The 22,178-nt window shown below is 46.1% G+C and overlaps 1 protein-coding gene across 4 annotated transcripts in view; it reads left to right on the top strand.

Annotated features, from left to right (window-relative positions):
* GATA6 (GATA binding protein 6) overlaps positions 1 to 22,178 on the top strand; it is a 35,770-nt gene that overhangs the window by 339 nt on the left and 13,253 nt on the right. For 3 of the 4 annotated variants that reach the window (XM_023647505.2, XM_023647509.2, XM_070275577.1), the window contains exons 2-6: positions 1,338 to 2,500; positions 6,947 to 7,113; positions 10,759 to 10,884; positions 11,799 to 11,886; positions 11,980 to 12,083. In XM_023647505.2, the coding sequence (XP_023503273.1) occupies positions 1,375 to 2,500; positions 6,947 to 7,113; positions 10,759 to 10,884; positions 11,799 to 11,886; positions 11,980 to 12,083 (1,611 nt within the window). In that variant the 5' untranslated portion in view covers positions 1,338 to 1,374. Of the gene's footprint in view, positions 1 to 16; positions 831 to 1,337; positions 2,501 to 6,946; positions 7,114 to 10,758; positions 10,885 to 11,798; positions 11,887 to 11,979; positions 12,084 to 22,178 lie in introns of those variants that run through there. The other variant, XM_023647508.2, reaches the window with a different exon arrangement.

Below are 22,178 nucleotides of genomic sequence, written 5' to 3'. Positions count from 1 at the left end.
CCCTCTACCCCCCCACCCGTCGCGGGCCCCTTGGCTTCGGGCTCTTCGGCCCTCTGCGGGCCGCGGTCGGCTCCGAGGGTGTCTCCCTTCTCCATTCCCGGCAGGCTCTAGCGGCTCCCTGTTCCCAGGACACCGCGAACCAACTTCTGGTGTCTTTTCCTCTCACCGAAGCGCTTATCTGTGTGCAGCCTTATCTCCGAGTTATCTCGGCGCAAAGGGGCGGGAGCCGGCAGTCAGGCGGGCAAAGAGACTTCTTTCCTGCTATCTATCCTGGGTCTGTGTGTGGGCATTAATTTTAGTGTGGTTATCTCCGATGAGCCGAAGCGATTTGGAAAAGCAGCCCAGAGGAGGCCAGTTCGGCTGCATTTCGCCTCCCTCCCCCGACCCCTCCGAGGCTCCCTGTCATTCCTCCTGCTCTCCCCTTTGGGGTGGCCTCACGTCCCCCCTTGCATTTCCCCCTCCTTTTCTCTGCGCTCCGCTCCACCCCGCTACGTCCGATTCCGGAACGGTCTGGCCTTTCCGTGGCTGGGGATGACCGCGGGGTGGGCAGGGGTGGCCCGGCCGGTGTGAGCGCACGCGCTGGTGGCTGTAGACGCAAGCCGCGTCTAAGGTGTGCCAGGGCCGCGGGGCCGCGGGTTGGGCGTGACTCTGGCCCCGCGGGCACCCCTCTCTGTGCCCGGAAGGTCCGACACTGTCGTCCCGCCCCGGCGCCCCACCTTCCTTGGACTGAGTTGCATTTCTCTGGGGCTCGCGTTCCGTCTCGTCAGCGCAGTCCGGGAAGCTCTGGGAGAGCCAGTATGGGAACGCGGCGGTTTCGTTTTCGGGGACAGGTTGCCTTCCTTGCGCTAATGATTTTCACTCGGGCAACCGTCACACTGAAGCATTCCGGGCGAGGGACACCCACAGGAAGGCGGGATACGGCAGCGCCGACACGCACAGCCACTTAAAAAGTTCTTTTGTGTGCCATCGGCCACGAGGGAGGCGATGGGGCAGAAGGGAAACCTCGGCCAGCCTCGTAATCACCCTTCGGATCTGGCGCGCGCGCGGATGAAGGATGCTGCGGAGTGGGTGGGCGGGGAGGGCGAGGGGACCCAAGCGGTGCGGGTGAGGGAGGGCGGGTATCCTGGTCCTTGCAGGACCCTGTGGCGACTGCGCAGGCTCCATTCCCTTCCCATCTCCTTCCCCAACCCCCGCGCCCAGGGCAGAAAAGGGATCTTTGAGGAGTCTCTTTAGCTAGAAGAGGGAGTGGAAGCGAGATGCACATCCTGCGCTTTTGGTAACTCCTTTTTATTTCTCCTGCCGTTTCTTTATCCCCCCCGTAACCCCCTCCGTCTCAGGAGCTAGAAGTCAGCTTGGAGTGGTGCCGGACCGTGGATGGCCTTGACTGACGGCGGCTGGTGCCTGCCGAAGCGCTTCGGGGCCGCGGCTGCGGACGCCAGCGACTCCGGAGCCTTTCCAGCGCGGGAGCTCTCCACGCCGCCTTCCCCCATCTCCTCCTCTTCCTCCTCCTGCTGCTCCCGGGGTGGGGAGCGCGGCCCCGGCGGCGCCGGCAACTGCAGGACGCCGCAGCTCGACACGGAGGCGGCGGCGGGACCCCCGGCGCGCTCGCTGCTGCTCAGCCCCTACGCCTCGCATCCCTTCGGGGCTCCCCACGGACCTTCGGCGCCCGGGGTCGCTGGCCCCGGGAGCGCCCTGTCGAGCTGGGAGGACCTGCTGCTCTTCACTGACCTCGACCAGGCCGCGACGGCCAGCAAGCTTCTGTGGTCCAGCCGCGGCGCCAAGCTGAGCCCCTTCGCACCCGAACAGCCCGAGGAGATGTACCAGACCCTCGCCGCCCTCTCCAGCCAGGGGCCGGCCGCTTACGACGGCGCGCCCGGCGGCTTCGTGCACTCGGCGGCCGCGGCGGCGGCGGCAGCGGCGGCGGCCAGCTCCCCGGTCTACGTGCCCACCACCCGCGTGGGCTCCATGCTGCCCGGCCTGCCGTACCTGCAGGGGGCGGGCAACGGGCCCGCCAACCACGCGGGCGGCGCGGGCGCGCACCCCGGCTGGCCCCAAGCCTCGGCCGACAGCCCCCCTTACGGCAGCGGAGGCGGCGCGGCGGGCGGTGGGGCCGCGGGGCCGGGCAGCGCCGGCTCGGCCGCGGCGCACGTCTCTGCGCGCTTCCCCTACTCGCCCAGCCCGCCCATGGCCAACGGCGCGGCGCGGGAGCCGGGCGGCTACGCGGCGGCAGGCGGCGGGGGCGTGGGCGGCGTGGGCGGCGGCGGCGGCAGCCTGGCGGCCATGGGCGGCCGCGAGCACCAGTACGGCTCGCTGTCGGCTGCGCGGCCGCTGAACGGCACGTACCACCATCATCACCACCACCACCCGAGCCCCTACTCGCCCTACGTGGGGGCGCCGCTGACGCCCGCCTGGCCCGCCGGACCCTTCGAGACGCCGGTGCTGCACAGCCTGCAGAGCCGCGCGGGAGCCCCGCTCCCCGTGCCGCGGGGCCCCAGCGCAGGTAAGGGCGCGCCGCGCGGGCGGGGGCCGAGGGCCGGGGCGCCGGCGGCCGTGCGGCGGCCCCTGGACAGGGTCCTGCGTTCCGGGCTTTCCTGCCTGGGTGCCCAGAGGCGGCGTGGCCCCAGGCAGGATTTGCGGACCCGTGGCGGGGCAGCCCGGAGTCTGGCAGTGTGGATGGGGCGCTTCTATTTTGCGGACTGTCTCAGGTCTTTCCCACCGAAGAGGCTAAACACGCATATCTACCTCGGCGCGGTGGAGAAGCTCGAGGGACTTAATAGACAGTGAATGAGGTGGGCAGTTGGGAAAAATGAGCCCGGGAGCGGAGCGACAGGGCCGGAGCCCGGTCCCAGACCCTAGTTCGCGCGAAAGGAGCAGAGAGACTCCATGGGGGGTGAGTTTAGGAGAGTGCTGGGCACTGGATTCGCCTTCTCCTCAGATCGCACACAGCCTCACCCCGTTTAACTCTCCAGAGGTGAGCAGTTGTGTGCGTTTTCCCCAAGGAGCGTATTAAAAGAGCTCCACAGTGGAAGAGGACCTAAGGACCCCGTTGGCATCCGTCCCCTCCCGCGCGTGAGGGGGGAAGAGAGAGGACACCTGGGCTGGTGGTCAGCCTTGTGGCGGTCCCAGGGGAAGCTGGCGGAGGGGCCCTCTGCGTGGCACTAGCTGGGCCCGGGGTCTGGGGCTGCTCCTGCATTCCCTGCCAGGCTGGCACCCCGGGATCCTGGAGCTCCCACATCTATTCTTCCTGGAGTTCAGTCCACCAATTTTTCCGTTTCCAATTCCACACATACTTTCATGTCTGTGTCTGGGGTACACTGGGGCAACACAATTGCCAAAATACCTGGAAACACCCCATTTTGAAAAGCGTTTTGTTCTGCTCAGGTAGGGAGGGAGTGACTGTGTTGTCTGGCCTGACAAAGGCGCTCAGGCTTCTTTTCTCAGCCGCAGCATCCGGCGCCCTTCTCTATGCTTTCACAGGTCTCTCCTTATATCTAACATGTTTGATAACCTGTCTTCTAAGATAAAACTTTCTTGTGTGGCTGTTTGAGAGAAACTGTGGGAGTCACAGAGGTGGCAAAGACGAAGGAGGCACATGGGCCTGAAGTATCCAACCTGGGCTTTTCCTGGAGCCTCAGCCCTCCATTTAGGGACAGCAAGTCTTTTAGGAGCCCTGATTAGTTAGGACAAAGCCCTGATTAGTTAGGCATTGCCAACTGTGTGTTCAAAAGACATACTGGACACACTAGTGGCCTGAAAGTGAGAGATCTGATTTGCCCAGCCCTCCTGGTAACACTGTGAGGGAGCGCAGGCTTTCTGATGACAAGCCCTTCCTTTCTTCCTCCACTGGCCCTAAGATTTGGCTCTCAAAATTCCCTCTTCTCTCCCCTGCAAAGCTGCCTCTGGAGTCGTCTTCACTGTCTGTAGAGTGGAGGTGGGGGCCTGTTGAGGTTTGCCCTCGGGAGTAGAGACTTGAGACAGCACAACACTGTCACTCTTCCTGCCACAGGAGCCGGGAGCCGGGAAGATGAGGACTATTCAAAGGTGGGAAGGAGCTGGTGGTTAGGGGTGGGGCTTTTGTCCGTCAGGAATCCAGCCGGGATCCGAAAGGGCATGTGAGTTGGGTCAGGGCAGCTGCAGTTGGAGCAAGATCCTGCAACTCTGCCTGACCGAGACGCACCCTAGCGGGATCTCTGTATTCCTTCCCCCGTCTCCCAGCCTTTCAGGAACTGAGAAAAAGCAGTAGTCTGAAAGCCATAATTGGAGTCTTTGGATGTTTAAAGTAACTGGTCTGCATGGAAAATCCTTTTAGAGGCAGTAGGGTGCAACTGTAGGCGAGTTATAAGTTTCATTTTAAACTTAGCCTGTCCTTTCACTCATTTCCTCACCTTCTGGGTAGGACGCTGCAAAGGTAAAAAAAATCTTCTGTAGACCCAGAGTATGTTTTAAAAAATACCAAAAACCAAAAATGGGAAGGGGTTTGGGAACACCCAGCGTTTGCATAAAGAGTCTTAAAAAGGCAGGAAGCTGCTGAGAAAAAGCCAGTGTGGGGGTGGGGGAGGCGAATGACCCTAACTTTGCTTGTCCTCACAGGTGTTCTCATGCTAGAGAGACCTCGACCCCCAACCCCTCTCCTCCTAGCCTTCTAACTGGACTCCCTAGTTCTCCACTTTGATTTTTTTTTTTTAAACAAACCGTTTTTGGAGGCACTCTTTAATTGATCTGAGCAAACAGGAGGGCTAAAACCTGAGCACGGAGCTTTCTCAACCTGCACACTGTGGAGACCTCTCCTGATGCTGGTGGTGGAGATTCCTGGGGCGAGCTTAGGGTCCTCACAGCCCTTCGGTCCCCTCCTAAGCTTCTGCTGAACTGGAGGAGCTTCCATTTTCGGGGCCCTGGGACGACAGACGACGGTGCCTCTCTCCCCTGAGTCTGTCACTCTCCAGGGGCACCCAAGGCAGCCAGGTTAGGAGAGGGATAATGAGTAGGGGAAACTGATGGGTGAGTTTGTAATTTTTGTAATCAGCTTTTGTAATTTTTACTGAAAAACTGTTTTTAAATTTTAGTCAGCTATAGAAGTGTAGCTGCTGAGTGAGGGGTGGGAGAGAATGGGGGCTATAGATTTTATTTAATTAAAAATAAGCAAATTTCCTAAATTTTATTTATCCCAAGAGTTTAAGTTTTGTCTTCGGGTTTTCAGATGACTGGGAGATTTACCTGGAGAGTTCCCACTGTCTTCTCCCGGGAGTCTTTATTGTCCCAGCCTGGGAAGAGGCGGCCTGCGGAGGGCTGGTTCTCCAGGGAATGCCTGGCTCCTCTATGGAGAAGGGGCTCTGATAGGTAACATTTTAAAGTCAACAACAAAGACAAATACCTTGTTTAACTTCAGTGTCCTTGAAGTCCTGAGCATTTTACTGATTACCGTAGTCAATAGTGGCTTTTAGGGCGGAGAAGAATAAATCTTTGTGATGTGTTGTAAGTTGCAGTGTCCCCATGACAACTTTGAACTCAGTTGTGTAGGATGCTAGTTTCTTTTCAAGTTATTTCTTGAGGAGGAAGGAGACTTGTTTTGTAGGGCAAATTGTATTAATGGAATTAAAAGAGTGTTTATGCCAAAGACACATTTAAGTATCTTTCCAACAAACAGTTGATGGTAGAAACAAGCTGCAAAGTGCTCGGGCATCAGAAGGAGTCGAAAGGGTTGCTATTAGCTCACATAATCTCCAAATTAAACTCTAAAGTGTAATGTTTGTTTACTTTAAGCATTGATTCAGAAATGCTCCTTAAAGAAAGCCAAATTAGAACATTTAAACTCGCTATAATATAAATGCGGCTAAACAGAAGGAGATATTTATTTTTTTAAAGTGCTTATTAATAAGTATCTCATTTTAGATAATATTTATTCATTCATATTTAACCGATTTAAGGGAAAGTGAAAGAGTTGTTGCAACCATTGACTCTTAAGATTTTCTTTTTTTCATTGACAGGTTTAGGTTGTGAACTCCGAAAACTAACCGAATAGCAAAATGACGAAACACAATTTAGATAGTGTAAGTTGAAATTTTAGACCAGGAAAATAGGAAATAGCTTTATTTGGCACGAGGACTATCTCAGTAATTTTCTGAGTCAATAAAGTACCAGCCATTTGTAGAAATTTTGCAAATAGAAGCCATTAGACCCACTTTGAAATCGGAATATTTTAGTGTTTGGTCCTTGTGGTGTGAAAATCACACCTAACATTTATCTCGATGCTTATTAGTGTTAGTGCTTCCCCCCCCCCCAGGAGACCTGAGTCACTTTCTAATTAATTGACAAAAGTGCCCAAGAACAGTACTTCTAATTTCATTTGTCTATTTTTTATTGAGGAGAAGAAGGATGACAGATGTAGCAAGTACTTTTAAATATTACTTGAGATAAAAGTGAATAAGGCGGCGTCACTGCGTCCGGGGATGTTTGTGGGGTGGAGCGGGGTCAGTGATCAGTGCTAATAGTGTATGGTCTGCTCCGCTTTGGCAAGTGGCATATTGTAATTATGATGGATTTCAGTTTCGAAAAGCTTGGGGACAGCCGGAAAGAAGGGGTCAGAGGACCCAAACCGACCTCCTCACAGCTCATCCCAACTCTGAGGTCCTTGGAGACACAAGGCAGATGATTCGGCTCGGCTTCCAGCCCTGTCTCCGACTTTCCTGGGGATTTTACTGGGCGCGCCCAGGGGTGCAGAAGTGTCGGACAAATGGTCAGCAGATCAATAGCGACGACATCCACAGCCGGCTGCTGGCGTGGCTGCTGGGCTGAAAGTTCGGTGGGGAAGGGCGCGGGCTGGGGAGCGGGCGGCGCGTCGCCAGCCCAGGGACCAGGGAGGCTGGGGTCTTGGGGGGGGGGAGGGGGCTGCGGGGAGGGGCGGGCGCGGCGCGGCCTCACCGGCCTCTCGTCCCCGCTGTCGCCGCAGACCTGCTGGAGGACCTGCCCGAGAGTCGTGAGTGCGTGAACTGCGGCTCCATCCAGACGCCGCTGTGGCGGCGGGACGGCACCGGCCACTACTTGTGCAACGCCTGCGGCCTCTACAGCAAGATGAACGGCCTGAGCCGGCCCCTCATCAAGCCGCAGAAGCGCGTGGTGAGTGCGGGCGCCGCCCCCCCTGCGGCCCGGCCCCGAGCCGCGCTCCTCCCGCCGGCCGGCGCTCCCCGCGGGGACAGGTGCGCGCGGCGCGGCCCGGGGCTGACCCGAGCGCGGCGACCGAGCTGTGCCCTTCACTCCCCGGCCGTTTCAGCGCTCGCGCGCTGGCGCCCGAGCGAGGTTATCCCGACACCACCTTCAGGGGAACGAAGACAGCCTTTCCCCACGTTTACACGTAGGGAATGATGTCCTTACGTGAAAGGGAGGGAAGAAGGAAGGCGTAGGGTGCTACCATTTTTTTAAGTACAAAAATCTGTATTTACATACGTCTAGATGTACTTGTAAACGCACTGAAATAATTCAGGCAGGAGACATAAGAAATTAGTAATAATGGTAACCTATAGGGAGAAAACCCGAGTATACGGACCCAGGTCAGGGAAGGAAGATATTTTCACTGTGTACTCTTTGGTCTGGTTTGGATTTTATTCTTGAAAAACCATGCTCCTTTATAACATTCTCCCCCAAATAGGATATGACAACAATAAACCCACATCCCCTTTCTCCCCAGAGCACAGCCTCATTCTGGGCTACTTTGATTCAGTCCCTCTGGGTCCCTTCTAACCTCTTTAGCATGGGACAGGTTTTACCTCCAAATTCCATCCATCTTTTGGACTGCCCTTGAGTCTGGTGAAAATTTATTTACTCTAACCTTTGTTATTTTGAAATCTGGCTGTTCAGAGAACTGCATAGAACTTGAGAAAAAATGCAGCCTGTATGTTCTTCTCCAGTTGAGGATTTTTGCCAATCGAAACATGTGTTACTATGTTTCAAAGTATGGGAATTCTGATTTTCTTCAGGGCTTAATCTCTTATTGTCATTGTTATGTGTGTTTTTTAGAAGGAGAGAGTATTTACTGCTGTAATGATTAGAGAAAATAAAGCTTTCACAAGCCCCACTGTAAGGCTGACATTTGTTTAGCTGAGCACTCACGCTCTAGTACCTTTTAAAGTAGAATATTTTACAGTTAGATGCTAGACATCTTAAGTATCCCAGTAATTTATTTAATTGTTATACTCTAATTAGCAGGAACAAATGCTACACATGTTGTTTGTGTTAAATAGATTAGAGTGAAATTGCATCACAATGTAAGTCTGACACCTTAAAGAGAAGCAATTAGTTTTATGGTTGTTTTGTTTTTAATGCATTTAAAATAAAGTGGCCAAGGTTAATTTAATGAGTGTATGTGCCTTAAACTTGTTACAACCTCCCACAGCTTAAAATTTTCTTCAAAGGGCATCCTTAACTTTAGTGCCTGACTCCCTATGGTTTTCATTTTTCTTACATGCATCACATTAAAAAAGAAACAGCAGTGGCTAGAAAATATTCCAGGCAAGTTCCTTGCTTTCGTGTATTAGTCAATGTATGAGCAATGATGCTGATTATTATTTTGTTTGGAAAGGCACGTTGAGCTGAGACCTAGCTGAGCTCTCGGAAAGGTAACATTTTCTTGGGATCGAGTGAAAAACTGGTAGAATAGTAACCATTTAGGTTCTAGTTGCATTATAAATTTGCTCTAGTGACATCCATATTTAGCTAGTGCCATTTGTTTTATGTGCTTACCAGTAAAAATAACTGTTACCAGAAGAAAACAGTTTTTACCATCTCTGAATCTGTTTTCCTTCTGTGTGGCAGGTGTCTTGGCAGCGGCCAAGGTCAGCCAATATGCTTTGTAAATGGGTTATAAATGATACCAATTGAAGGGTGGGTCTATCAATTAGTTCTCCTTGTGGGCTTCTTATTTATAGTTTCGATGGATCCAGCTTAGTTCTCAGAAATAGAATGTTGAACCCCAAGTTTGTTTAGCCAGCAGTACAGAACCAATCACTGTGAATTTGAACTTGTAATACATTGCAAAATAAGAGATTTATGGTGTAACTTGAATTCCTTGTCAGCAATGAATATAACTGAGATCACTTGTTACAAGGAACTTTTATAACCTGTTCACCTTCATTTCACATGTTTATGGGGACTGGCTTCACTTATGATCTGCAGTTGACAGTCATAAAGTTCTTTGTTAATAATGGCAGATTCTGATAAGAAGTTTGCTTCACATTGGCTCCAAATTCCACTGGAAACTGTCATAAATGAGCTGTTTATAAAATGAACCTTCCTGTCCCCAGTTTACTTATTTTATATTTATGATGAGAAAGGAGTGCTCTCCCAGGAAATTATTTTCTTTGAGCCATAAAGAAAAAGAAAGAAAAGAAACCCTGATATGTAACGTTTTATGTTTTCATCATTTTAGCAAAGCAGTTGCTCAAATAATTCTCCTGTCAGCCAAGCATATGCATTTTAACCAAAAGTCTAATTGATTCTTTATCAGCACTGACTTCTTAAAAGTTGTTGTAGTGCTAAGAGGCTTACCAGGCTTTCTTGGTTTTTATAATTTGTCTGGAAAGAATAATGCTAAATTAATATAATGAGATGTGAATTGTAAATGCAAAATTCAATTTTATATTTTAAATTTACCAGCAAAGGATTTGTAAATCTCTGTCCTTTAATCTGTGAATATTCAATACATGCTCAATTTATATTTTTGTTGTCCATTCTGTACAACAATTTTTCTTAAATTAAACTTAAACTTCCCTTAGTTCTGTAACATTCAACTTGCTTTGGTCCCTGGACTTTCCCCATAGATTTTTTTACTGAAGTCATTGCATTGTTTTTAGTTGTCCATCTAGGTAATTTAAAAACAAATGTAGATTTTCTGGAGAGGAACTTATACTAGTTTAAATTGTCATTCTTTATAATTCACACATAATAATTTGGAGGAAATAAATTCCGTTAAAGGATGTTAACGGATGGGCATAAAGGGGACATGGAAATCTGAGTGACAGTGGCAGACAGTTGGCCTTTTCTGATAATACCATTTAACCCTTTATAGGACAAAAGTTGAGTACCGTACTGACAGGGTAAATAAAATATATCAGTATCACTGTATGTAAGACAATGCCAGTGTTAAAGCAATGCCGTGAAATTTGCTTATCGTTCGTAAAATGAATAATACAAAGATTCAGGCAGCAGGCAATCATGATGATAATTATAGAATGTATTAAAATATATTTCTTTCCAAAAGTTTGATACATTTTCCAAAATCCATTTCTATTAATATATATATATAAGCCCTTCTAAAGTTTCTGGTTTGTTTCTCTGCACATATCTGAGAAGTAGACCTGATTATCTCCAGTTTTCAGGTGAATCAGAGACTGCCCAAAGCCACTTAACATGTTTGTAGGCTGTTTGTGATTGCATTTCATGACTGTTAATACCTGAGACCTCTGGCAGCAGTCAGTTAGTTATTGGCCAGCATTGTGACTGCTTCCCGGTTATTCTATAATCTACACTAACGTGCTGGAGCAAACCAAATGTATGTATGGGATCCAGCACACGCTGTAAAACTCAAGTTGCTTGGTCTAGGAAGGTCAACCCAATTACACTTGACATTTTTTTATCAAGGGGCCTCTTACTTATAATAACCAGGTACATGCTTGTTGATGACAGGGACACAATACATTGATGTATGTGTGTGAAATATACATAGAAATCACTTATTCTGTATACTTACTTTCTTGTGCTGCTTTCTAGCCTTCCTCCCGGCGGCTTGGATTGTCCTGTGCCAACTGTCACACCACAACCACCACTTTGTGGCGCAGAAACGCTGAGGGCGAGCCTGTGTGCAATGCTTGTGGACTCTACATGAAACTCCATGGGGTGCGCCACATGTTCTGCTCATGTGTCTACACATTTAATATCTTGTTTGTACGTGGTTTTAGTTAAGAAAAAAGTCAGCAAAGGAGAGGGGATGAAAGTGAAAAATCTGATTTTCTAAATGCACATTATTGAATCTAGATTGTTATTAATTAAAATATAAATTATCTTACATACCAGTAAGAAACAAAAAATGCTGCCAATTAAACTGTCACACACAACCACTGTAAGACATTCCAATTTTAGACATACTAAAATGTGACAAATTTGCATTTTAGAATTGATAAAATGGTAGGGACCCCCTTTTTAAAAAAAAAAAACTGCACACTCAGAGAGAAAAATAGCGTAGAACCAACTAGAAATGCACAATAACTAGTTTATATCTTAATTTTTTGGATACAATCAAATACATTTATACAAAGGAGTAATAATATATTTGATAGTTGTAGTTAGAAAGATTCTATATTTTAAGGGTACCACAAAATATTATAAACATCCATAAATATAGATGTATAAGTATATATTATTGTATATAATAAGATTATAAAAATCTTAAAAAGGAAAATAACCTTGTATATGTAGGAGGAAGAGAATACATGATCTCTTTGAAGTAAAAATATGTATTCATTGGTTTTACTCTATTATAATCGAAGTTGTTTAAAACAATAAACGTTCAGTTGAATAAATTCTCCCTGGCAAATCGCCCCGTTTTCTCTGAAGGAATCTGTGCATTTGATGGGGAAAGCGTAGTCTCTGTGCAGTTGCAATCTACTGAGTGTGTATAAAAATCAGATTGAAATTTATGCCAAGTTCTTTTAAATGAGGGCTTTCAGTACTGATGTTGGTTCAAGTTTGTTTTTTCTTCAGTATAATATTTATTAAACTTATGGCATGGCCTATGTGAACATTTTTTTTAGGTGCCTCGACCGCTTGCTATGAAAAAAGAGGGAATTCAAACCAGGAAACGAAAACCTAAGAACATAAATAAGTCAAAGGCTTGCTCTGGTAAATATAATAAAATGCTATTTGATTGTAAAGTATGCCAACCTTAAGAGCAGAGTATATGTATATTTATGAGGTTAATTTTGACTATTGCAGGTAATAGCAATAATTCTGTTCCTATGACTCCAACTTCCACCTCTTCTAACTCAGATGATTGCAGCAAAAATACTTCCCCCACAACACAACCAACAGCCTCAGGGGTAAGTGTGAAAACAGTAGACACTCTTTCTAAACTAGTCGGTTAATCTCTAGTATACTATCTCAAATTTTATCTTATCTGCTAGTACAATAATCTAAACCAACAGCTCAGTTTAGTTAGCTGATACCTAAGAATAGTTTTTAGAGGAAATTACATTTCAATGTCAATAAAATGACAAACTTAAGTACTTTACAAACCTCTTAATTAAGATCTATATCATTTTTTTATGGTTAAATTAACCCAAGTAAAAGCAAGAAGTTTTGCTTTGGAGTACTTCAAATTGTTTTATTTCCAGGTTTTTATCTGAGTTGCTATATATTTGTATTTCTGATGTAGATCAGAAAAACTACCAGCTCCGTGGTTTCGTGTGTCCCACTGCCCGTGACATTTAAATGGCTTTTGCTTATCATATGAACTCCTGCTTTCTTTTTTCTCTCCTCTGCTCTTCTGTTCTTCCTTCCTTCCTTTTATTTTAACTATCAACCCCCAGCAAAGCTCATCATAATGTCCTGTGCTGCTGTATTTGCTGATCTTCCTTCTTCCAGCTGTCCTCTTGCTAGGGCGCCTTGCCTTCTTCGAATGCACGCCAGTTGTGCCCAGGCTTATTTCAGCCTTTCAACAAACCTGTGAGCAGTTCGGTTTGTGAGCGACTTATGCCTCTGTGCACTGGGATGCCAGGGTCTTCGTGAAGATCCCAGAGTTAGTGTCTGCAAAGCTGTGATTGAAACTCAGTTTTTCTCAAGTGAAGAGCATTTTCCCATCCTAATGCTTCCCAGATTTACCTAGAATGCTCTTTAAAAGTGACCAGGTCTCACCCTTGACCTCAGTGAGATTCAGGGCGGGGCCTGAGCAGCAAGACTGTACCCGCGTGCTCCCTGGGCATTCTTAGGATTACAGTGAGACGAGTTTGGGACGGGACACCAGCATTAAAATCCCAATTTACTTAGTAATTGTTTTCAACATTTAGTTTTGCCCTCTTTGGGGTACTTTGAAATACTGCAGATTCCTGGGCCCCACCCTGGATTCTCTGAGTCGGAGTCTCTGGGGGTGGGGCTTGGGAATTCCTGTTTCTGAACAAGCGCCTCAGGTGGAGTTGAAGCTGCCGCCCCGAGGTGTCTTCCTTCCAGGGTTTGGCAACCACAGAGGGGGTTTGATCCCGTAGTATTTGTACTGGCTTAAACGAACAAAAATTCAATATTTTAAAACAGTTTTAAACTGTGCTTAAAATTATATTTGCTGTTTCTTTTTGTCTTCTGACATTCTTTTGGGCTTTTTCTTTAATGCAGTAAGAAGTTTGTTCAGAGTTTCACAAGGCAAAAAGCCTTTCAGTTGTTTCTGTTTGTTGCAGACGCGTTAAAGAATGTTGCTAGACCTTATAAAGGTGGGCTCTGGTGTACGATGTTTTTTACAGGGGGCTTAGACGTATCTTTAAGGATCTAAAGTGGTAAATAGAACAGTTCCTTGTGGGGAAATGGAAAGGTCAAAATTATTTAGGAATATTCTTTATGATGCCCTGAGTCCTCAGAAGTGATTATGTCGCTAAGTGAGGCAAAGCAGTGTTCTGGTTCCCAGAGCACTGAGGGAGCAGCCAGGTTTTTGGCCTCAGTGTCTGTCTCTCTGGCTGAAGTGAGGATGGCTGCCAGCTCCAAGTCAGTTTTGTTGGTGATACAGTCCAGCTTAAGCATGGCAAAAGCCAAATGTGAATGATAAATGGCGCAGAAATAGAGATGTCAGCCCGACAATGGGCTTCGGGGACTCGGAACCTTCGTGGGTGGAGTTCGTTTTGCTCTCGTGGTTTTGTGATGTAAAATCTCAAAATTGGCTGTTTGCAAGTCCCACCAGTTGCCCTCCAGGGGAGGGACAGTGAGGAGGCAGCGACGGGGTCTTGCCTCGGCCTGTCTGGGAGAGGGACCTCGGGAGTTCTGCAGCTTGTCCGACCGCTGCTCTGGTGTCCCGGCACCTCTCACCTGGGACCCAGCACGCTTTAGGTGGCTCACTGGCTAGTGCCCTTCGGAGGAGTGCTCACTTCCCTCCTAGCGGCCAGGAGGCAAAGCAACAAGGAGTTTAGAGATTGGAGGATAGTTTGAGAACAGTTCCACACGAGCCCCCATCACTCCCGTAGCCCACGCAGCCTCCGCGAGAACCAGCTCTGAGCTCCAGAAAAATCGGGCTGCTCTTGGGGCCCAGGCCGTCTCAGGAATGCTTCCCGACAGCTTTTCCCGGTGTGCTGTGTGTGCAGGGGGATCGCCCGCCCTCCTGGCTCCGCAGGCACTCGGCACTGGGTTTGAGGGTTTCCTCCCCATGGCGAATCCATCACAGATTCTCCATCAGCCCCTGGCTGACGTGGCTGTTGTGGGGAGCCAGGCCTACTTGATAGAGCCTGTCTGCTGGCTGCCTTTGGAAACTGTCCGCCTCCAAGAATCACTGTAGTAGACTCCAGTGGTTTTCCCGGGTTAGTACCAAGGAGTGCCCTGTGTGTGCCTGTTAGTTCCTTAGCACTTTACAGAGCCTTCTCTGCGTGCACTGAGTCTTGTGCACGTGGCCAGCATGGCAGCTGAGGAGCTGTGAAGAACATGCTGGAGGAGTTATCTGTGAGCAGCTGGCAGAAGCATTTGTGAAAGGCGGCTGTGTTGACAAAGATGTGTCATTTTCCCATTTTGGTCACAGTTTACGATGTTGGAGGGCAGCTGGTGCTGTGACTGACTGCTTATGGGATTTCGTGGAGTGCTGTAGGTGAGGAAAACGTCTCCACAGAGTGAGGTTGTCTCTGGCACGTAGTACACAGCATCTTCGTTGGCTCGGCGTTTAAAACCTCCGATGATGAGTCTGTCCCATTGATCTCCGGTGGCCCCTGTGACTGACGTGGTGGAAATTAGTAGTGCAGAGTTATCCTAGTTAAATAAGGAACAACGGAGCTACCAAACAAAGGGCAATCTTAGGCGTTCTCCCAGTGGAGGACAGGAACTGGGGCCCACATGTTCTTCCATTTAGAGATGTAAGTGGCAACATAACTGCTCATCCTCCTTTCCTTAATGATCCTGAGTTACAGCAGGGAAGTCTAAGACTGCTGCAGAGGTCCACGTCAAACTTACTGTTCGTTTTAATCCTCTCCTGAGAACTCAGCTGTAGGAGAACGCCAGTAGACATTTCCAGCAGCTTCTTTTAAGTCCTGATATTCCTGCCCTGCCTGTGGGCATGGTCACGTGGTGGCAGCCAGCGTGGCAGGAGCTGAGTGTCCTGGAGGGAGGCACTCCTAGTTGTCTGCTGCTGTGAGTGGGTCTCAAGGTCTCAGTGCCCAGCAGGAAGGAAGGTGCACACAGGATTCTTAGCACACGTTCTTCTGCATTCTTTTAGAACAAGTGTCTGAGTGTCACAAAAATCATTTTTGCACTGCCCTGAAACCTTGTTTCTTTGACTTATTTGCATGTCTTAACTTTATGTACTTGTTGCTAGTTTGTGTTTTGACTAGACGTCTGTCTGGAAAAAAGGAGACGTTCCTTCTGGTGGTCATCAGGTTGCTGACCCAGCTACCTTATGACTCGGTTTCTCTTTGTTGTGAGCTGTGCATATGTGTGGTGTGTATGTGTTGGATGTAGAGGGAGGGCAGTTTGTTTCCTGTATGAGGTCGGGAAGACCTGAAGCCATGCAGCCTGGTATTACATTAACGCCTGTCTTCTTCCTTTGGAATTCTTTGTGTTTGTTAAGAAATGGGTTGAACTTAATTTCTGATAGGCAATTGATTAATTTTTGTGACTTTTAAACTTCAAGATAAATTTCCTAAATATATTCTTTCATTCTGTCTGAAATTTTCTTATACACACATGTAGATTTACTGAAAAATCTGGGTTTAGTTGACCTAAATAGATCAGATTTTCTTTGGCATTTATATTCTCTGTGGGTTGTAAAAATACTTAAATCTTTCATTGAATTCCATTTACTGACTGTTTTATAAGTTTGTTGTTGTTATTGTTACTTAGGAGGGAAATACGATAATATATTCTATTTCAGCAATTCCCAAATAAGATTTAAGTAGTCTATAAATGGTCCTATCCTTCCTATGACTTGTAACTAAGAATTTGTGAAATTAGACGGTTCTTTATATATATATGTGTATATATATTACATAGTATGTATACAATATATATAAACTTTATAGCTCAGTTGCCAACTTTTGTAGATAAAAGGTATTTTCCTAAATTTCTTTTGGGACACGAAGGATTAATTTGGGGATGAGATTAGCAGTAAGATAATGTCTGAGAATAGGAAGTCACTTGAACATATTTTGCCTGCCTAAAAATAATTCCATAAATAATTATTTAGGGAGTGGCCCCGTGGCCGAGTGGTTAAGTTCGTGCGCTTTCCTTTGGTGGCCAGGGTTTCACCATTTCAAATCCTGGGTGCGGACATGGTACCGCCCGTTCCGCCACGCTGAGGCGGCGTCCCACATGCCACAACTGGAAGGACGCACAACTAAAAATACACAGCTATGTACCAGGGGGCTTTGGGGAGAAAAAGAAAAAATAGTTATTTAAAAAAATTAAAATCTACTTAAGTTTACATTAAACCTGCAAAGATAATGTTGAAATCATCATTAAATGTACAGCCTTGAAATGGAGATGACTTGGGTCTGATGGCCCTTGCTCTGTGGTCGTTGCTCCATTTAAGAAGCATTGTGCTATGAGAGGCCCTGTTTACAACTGAGTAAAGTAAGGTCCCCGACCCCAAATTGTTCATAAAGTGGTGGTAGTGGTGGGGGGCAGGTATAGACAGATCTTAGTGCTGGTCAGATCTGGAAGTGCTTTAAATGAGTGACAAAGTACGTTAGGCATTGGAAGGAGGGAGCAGTGAATTCTGACTGCAAAGTTGGAAATGGATTCAGAGAGGAGAGGAAACTTGAATTAGTTGTGTGGGAGTTTTGCAGAGGGAAAGTTGGGACAGAGGTGTCTGGGAAGAGGAGCATGGGTGTCTACAGTGCTTCAGGGACATGGTTTTAGGAGTTCCGTGTGGCTGGAGCGCAGGATGTGTGAAGCTAAAGGCAGATAAGACTGCTAAAATCGGCGGAGGGAGATATTTGAAACTGTTTCAAGTCAGTATCAAGTCAGCCTTAAGCAGGGCCCAAACTCCTTCATTTCTAATTGATGGACTTTATTTAACCCCCACGGCGGTGACAAATGTGTTCCTGTCTCTACGCTGGAGTCCAACAATTAAAACATTCCTAACTGGGAGTATTTTGATAATTGATATAAACAAACGCTAGCCTGCTCCTACTTGTACATTTCACAAGCAGGGTTTTCCCTCACAATCAGTAAGGAAAAATACTTACTCGGAGCTGGTGACGTGCGCTGACCGCTGACCTCATGGCTTACAATGTTGAGTTTTTCGGTCCCCGGGGCTCCTCAGTGTAGGATGGTTTGAGGTAGCTGTCTGGTGACCTTCCGGATGGAAACATTAGGCATGGTGTGTTACTGATAGGAAATATGTTTCCTTCCCTTTGTGGTTCGTTGTTGGTGATAGACAGCTTCACAAGGAGAGGCACATGTCCTTAGAGGGAGACAAGGACCTCATCTCAGATTCGCCTCTGCTTTTTGGTGGCCTTACCCAGTCTTTGGTCTCTTTCTTGCTATTAAATATGTAATGTCTCGTTCCTGCCTCACTCACTCTTCTGGGACGTTCTGTGCCTGGCTAGACCTGTTTCCCTACTGTAGCTACTCTTGGGTGATAACTTTATTCAGTGACTTTATCAGAAGACGTACTTCTGAGCTGCGTCGTGCTGGATCTTGTGCTGGAAGTGGTTTGAAAGAGTTAATGCGCACCCCTGATTGCTTGCAGGTGAGGGCAGTGATTAGGGACTGACACCTGTTAGGATATCTGGATGTCTTTATAAGGCTTTCTGAAGAAAGGTTAGGCACATCACAGGTTAAGATATAAAATTATTTTTATAGTTTTCATTTTATGTGTTAATATTTCATCCTGTGGTGAAAATTGGAAGACACCACTTTAATCATGTAGTTACTTTTTAATTGGCAAATATACGCCTCTGTCTTTTTCTCAAAGTAATTGAGTCGCTTTGGATTTACCTACGGCATTAAGATTGTCACAAAATATAGTTTCCATTCTTATTAACAATTCCTATAACAGTTAAATAGCTGAAAGGTACATTCAGATAAGACTTAGATACAGTGTGGGTTGCTTTTACTCAGAGGAACTTGACTGTGAAGAAGAGCTCTGATTCAAGAGGCTGCTGGAGCCGGGACAAAATATTACCACGTCACTCTTCTCTTGAATCTTCCACGAGAGCCTTTAGGGCTCTTGAGAGCCAGGCATTAGTGGATTAGTCTTGCATTTCATCATCCGTACTATTGCTTTGGGATGATTTCTCCTTTCCCGTACTTTCTCCTTTATAAGGTAGTAGACACAGGAAGGCAGGAAGCCAGCTTCTATCAAGTGCCTTTTATGTTCCAGGTGTTTTATGTACGTTTTTTTCTTTTTATTCCTAATTATCTCTCTACAAATGAGGTGTTTTTATTTCCAATTTTCCACTTGAGGGAGTGAGACTCAGAATGTAAGTAACAGGCCCATGGTTATCTATCAAATTAGGAGGCTGGGCTTGGATGTGGACCCGGGCTGGCAGAGGCGGACTCAGTGTTGTTATCACTGCGGCATACTAGATTAATATGCGATAGCATATGGGATATTGAAATCTTTAGAGAGAAGAAATAACATTTTTCTGAAAGAAATCTGACTAATTTTGATGAATAATTTCAGCCTCAAATATTGTCCCGCTGAAACATTTGGGAAAGTAATGTCAGAGAAGTGATTTGCTCTTGATAAAATATATGTCACATTGTATAAATTCTCTTGTTAAATATTATTCTAATTAATAGAATGTATTATATTTCTAAGACTATGTTAATTGAGTAATAGAAAAAATAATAAGTGGTAAAATTTGCTGTTGTCCATGTACCTAATGTGACTATCAAAAGGCTCTCTTAAAATATTAAATACAAGGTTGCAGTAGTACAAAAATCTTTCTAATGGTGTGATTTAAATCCATACACAGTGAGTGCTAGGTGAGTTGGAACTTTTCAGAATGTTCAAATTGCCTTCAATTAATTTTTATGAAATCATTGGAAAGCGTTTCTTAATAGGCAAGTATCCATTTCTTCCCCAGAGTTTATAGTCCAAGGTACTTTTTTCTAAATAATAAAAAAAGAGTTAAAAAGTCATTAATCTCCCACAAGGGTCTGTGAGAGAGTTGCAGCTAGGTATTGTTATTGCCTCATTTATAAACCAGGACTCGGAGCGACTCCATCAGGTCACAAAACAAGCCCACGTTGAAGCCGGGACTGGAACCGATGTCTCCTACCCCTCCCGGGGAGTTGGCCAATCATCACAGTTATTAATATCCCACTTGCCACTTGCTGCAAGCCATGAACATCAATATTTTGTTGGCATTTTATCTTCACGCTCCCTATGTGCCAGGCTCCCTTTCTTTCCTCTTTCACAGCCCCTTCTAATAACTCACGTTCCTGTCTGACCACATTGGCCTTCGCTGTGAAAGTCACACGTCACCCTGGCAGAGAATGTTTAAGCGTGTGGAGTTTGCGTGCTTTCATTTTGATCTCAAGGCCTTTTCTAGACGTCCCTCTTCTTTTCGTGGGTGTGTGTGTGTGTGTGTGTGTGTGTGTGTGTGCGCACAAGCTCGTGCATGTATCATGGGGTGGATGGTAAGAAGGAGTAGTTAGAAATACATTGTATTACATTAACATGCAATGACTTTGTATGTATATTAGGAAACAGTACAACTGTATTGCTCTTTAAATAGTTTATAATATGTATGTCCACCCAATTTATCACAGGATTGTGGTTTGTTTAATAAGTGACTCATTATCACAATCTGAAAGCCAGAATTCTGGGTCAAGAATAAGTGCAGGCAGTATGTCATTCGCCTTTTCCTTTGGCCTCAGGTTAGAAGGCTTCATCTCAGAATGCAACTTTTCTTTGCAGATTACAAATTCTTTGCAGTTTTTTCCCTGCCTCTGTAAGAATATACAAAATTGTCACAAAACATGAAATAATGTTACGGGAAAACATGACCAAATTTAAGAAATCTGGCTTAGAATGCTCTGAAATGTTATTGCTAAATGAATCTTCGAAGAAAATGAATTCCTTTACTGGAACAAAAGTAATTTATTATGCATTTCATGGGTGTCTGCCAAAAGAGTTACTAGCAATATGAAGATCTAGTGGATGTGAATTAAAATCCAATCTGTTAGCTCTGTTCACGCTTAGACCTACCTGTTCATTTTCTCTGAAATTTTAATAATTTTAAGAAGCATCTCCAGAGACAGGTGTTGGCTTACGTGATCATTCATAATTCAGCAACCTGTCATATCCAGCCCAGTACTCAGAGTTTGTGAGCCTGAGCACAAAGGCATTATTTTCGTGACCTCAGGTTTGAAGGAGGATTTGAACAAATAAACAACAGGTATTGATTTCAGTGTCCTGTTGGAGTCTTGTGAGTAAACAGTTCCAGGTCAGTAGCTGATAACATTTAAATGCTGATTTATTCCGTGTGCTGTCTGATTTGGTAGTTGATAGCGTGGCTTGGTTTCACCAGAGCTGGGGTACATGCTCCAGAATCATCGTTTTATCTTATTAAAATATTTATTATAAAGCTCTTGTTAAAGTTAGTTGCTTGATTTGTGCTGAAGCCTGAATATAGTCTGACGTTTATTCTGGGGGTTCATGGATTAGCGGCTGGAAGGAAACAGATTCAGGCAGGCAGGCGCTAGCTCCCGCTCCACGTGTGACTGTATCATGCTGCTAAGGTTTTGTACAGCCTCTGTTTGTCTCCTTCTGCTAAAGGGGAGAAGTAATTCCTACCATCTGATCCTTAGGAGTATTGTGTAGCCTAAGTGGGAGATGCCTGTAGACCTCTTTGAGGCTCAAGAAGAATAGCGCTACTTAAATATAATCTTGAAAGTTAATAATGATGTACTCTATTTGTATGGCATTTTTTTCATCCCAAGACATTAGAAATAAATCCTTACTTTCCTAATGGGGGGAATTTAGAGATGTAGAGCTGTTGTATTAATGAAGTAACCATATTTAAAATGTTTATTTCTCCAACAGCAACAATTTTTCATTCTTTACGATACTTAGTACTTTCATAATACTTTCTTATAAATACTGCTTGGTTCTTGGACCACAGTATGCTTTCTCTCATTGAGATGGCCAGTTTTAAGATGCTCGTCCAATCTCCTAAAAAGCCAGTTTTTAACAGTTAAGATGAGCGGCTGGCCCCGTGGCCAAGTGGTTACGTTCGTGTGCACTCTGCTTCGGCAGCCCAGGGTTTCGCAGGTTTGGATCCTGGGCGCGGACATAGCACCGCTCACCAAGCCATGCTGAGGCAGTGTCCCACGTGCCACAACTAGAAGGACCCACAACTAAAAATATGTACAACTATGTACCCAGGGGCCTTTGGGGAGAACAAGAAAAAATAAAATCTTTAAAAGTTATGATGATAATTCACCAGGTTTTAAATCTTGCCTCATGAGCCTTTACCACTTAATTTGAAGACTGGAATAGAGTCATCCATTTTGATTCATTTTGAAGATAAACTTTTCCTTTAGTATACTTATCACTTAGAGTTGTGGGACAAACCCTACACCCCTGCAATTTGTATTTGTACATCAGCATTTTACTGATAATCCCACGGTACTTATAAACTTTGAGCCAGGCCTTTCTTCACCACAGCATGCTTGCTGTTGGAGTGTGTGCAGATGCATAAAACAATTTGCTCCTTTGCCCAGAGGAGACTGTGTGTGTAGCATGGTTCTTCCTCCTGGAAAAGGGCAGCATCTCCAGGTGTGGGTATAACCTGGCCTTCTCAGGCTCAGAGGGGCAGGGGGCTTCAGAGGGGCAGCCAGGGAGCTCCTCAGGAAGGAATTTGTTTGCAAAGTTACAAAATATAAGAAATTACTTTTCTAATTATTATAATATTATTCTGCTAAAAACTGAGTTAGGTCATCAGCTTGGGTGACCAGCACCCTCCCTTCTTGTAAGAGAAGGTGCTCGCATTCTCCTGCTTTAC

Source organism: Equus caballus, chromosome 8 (genome assembly GCF_041296265.1).
Source record: "Equus caballus isolate H_3958 breed thoroughbred chromosome 8, TB-T2T, whole genome shotgun sequence".
Lineage (NCBI taxonomy): Eukaryota > Metazoa > Chordata > Mammalia > Perissodactyla > Equidae > Equus > Equus caballus.
The sequence above is the reverse complement of the archived record's forward strand: the minus strand, read 5'-3'. Positions and strand labels throughout refer to the sequence as shown.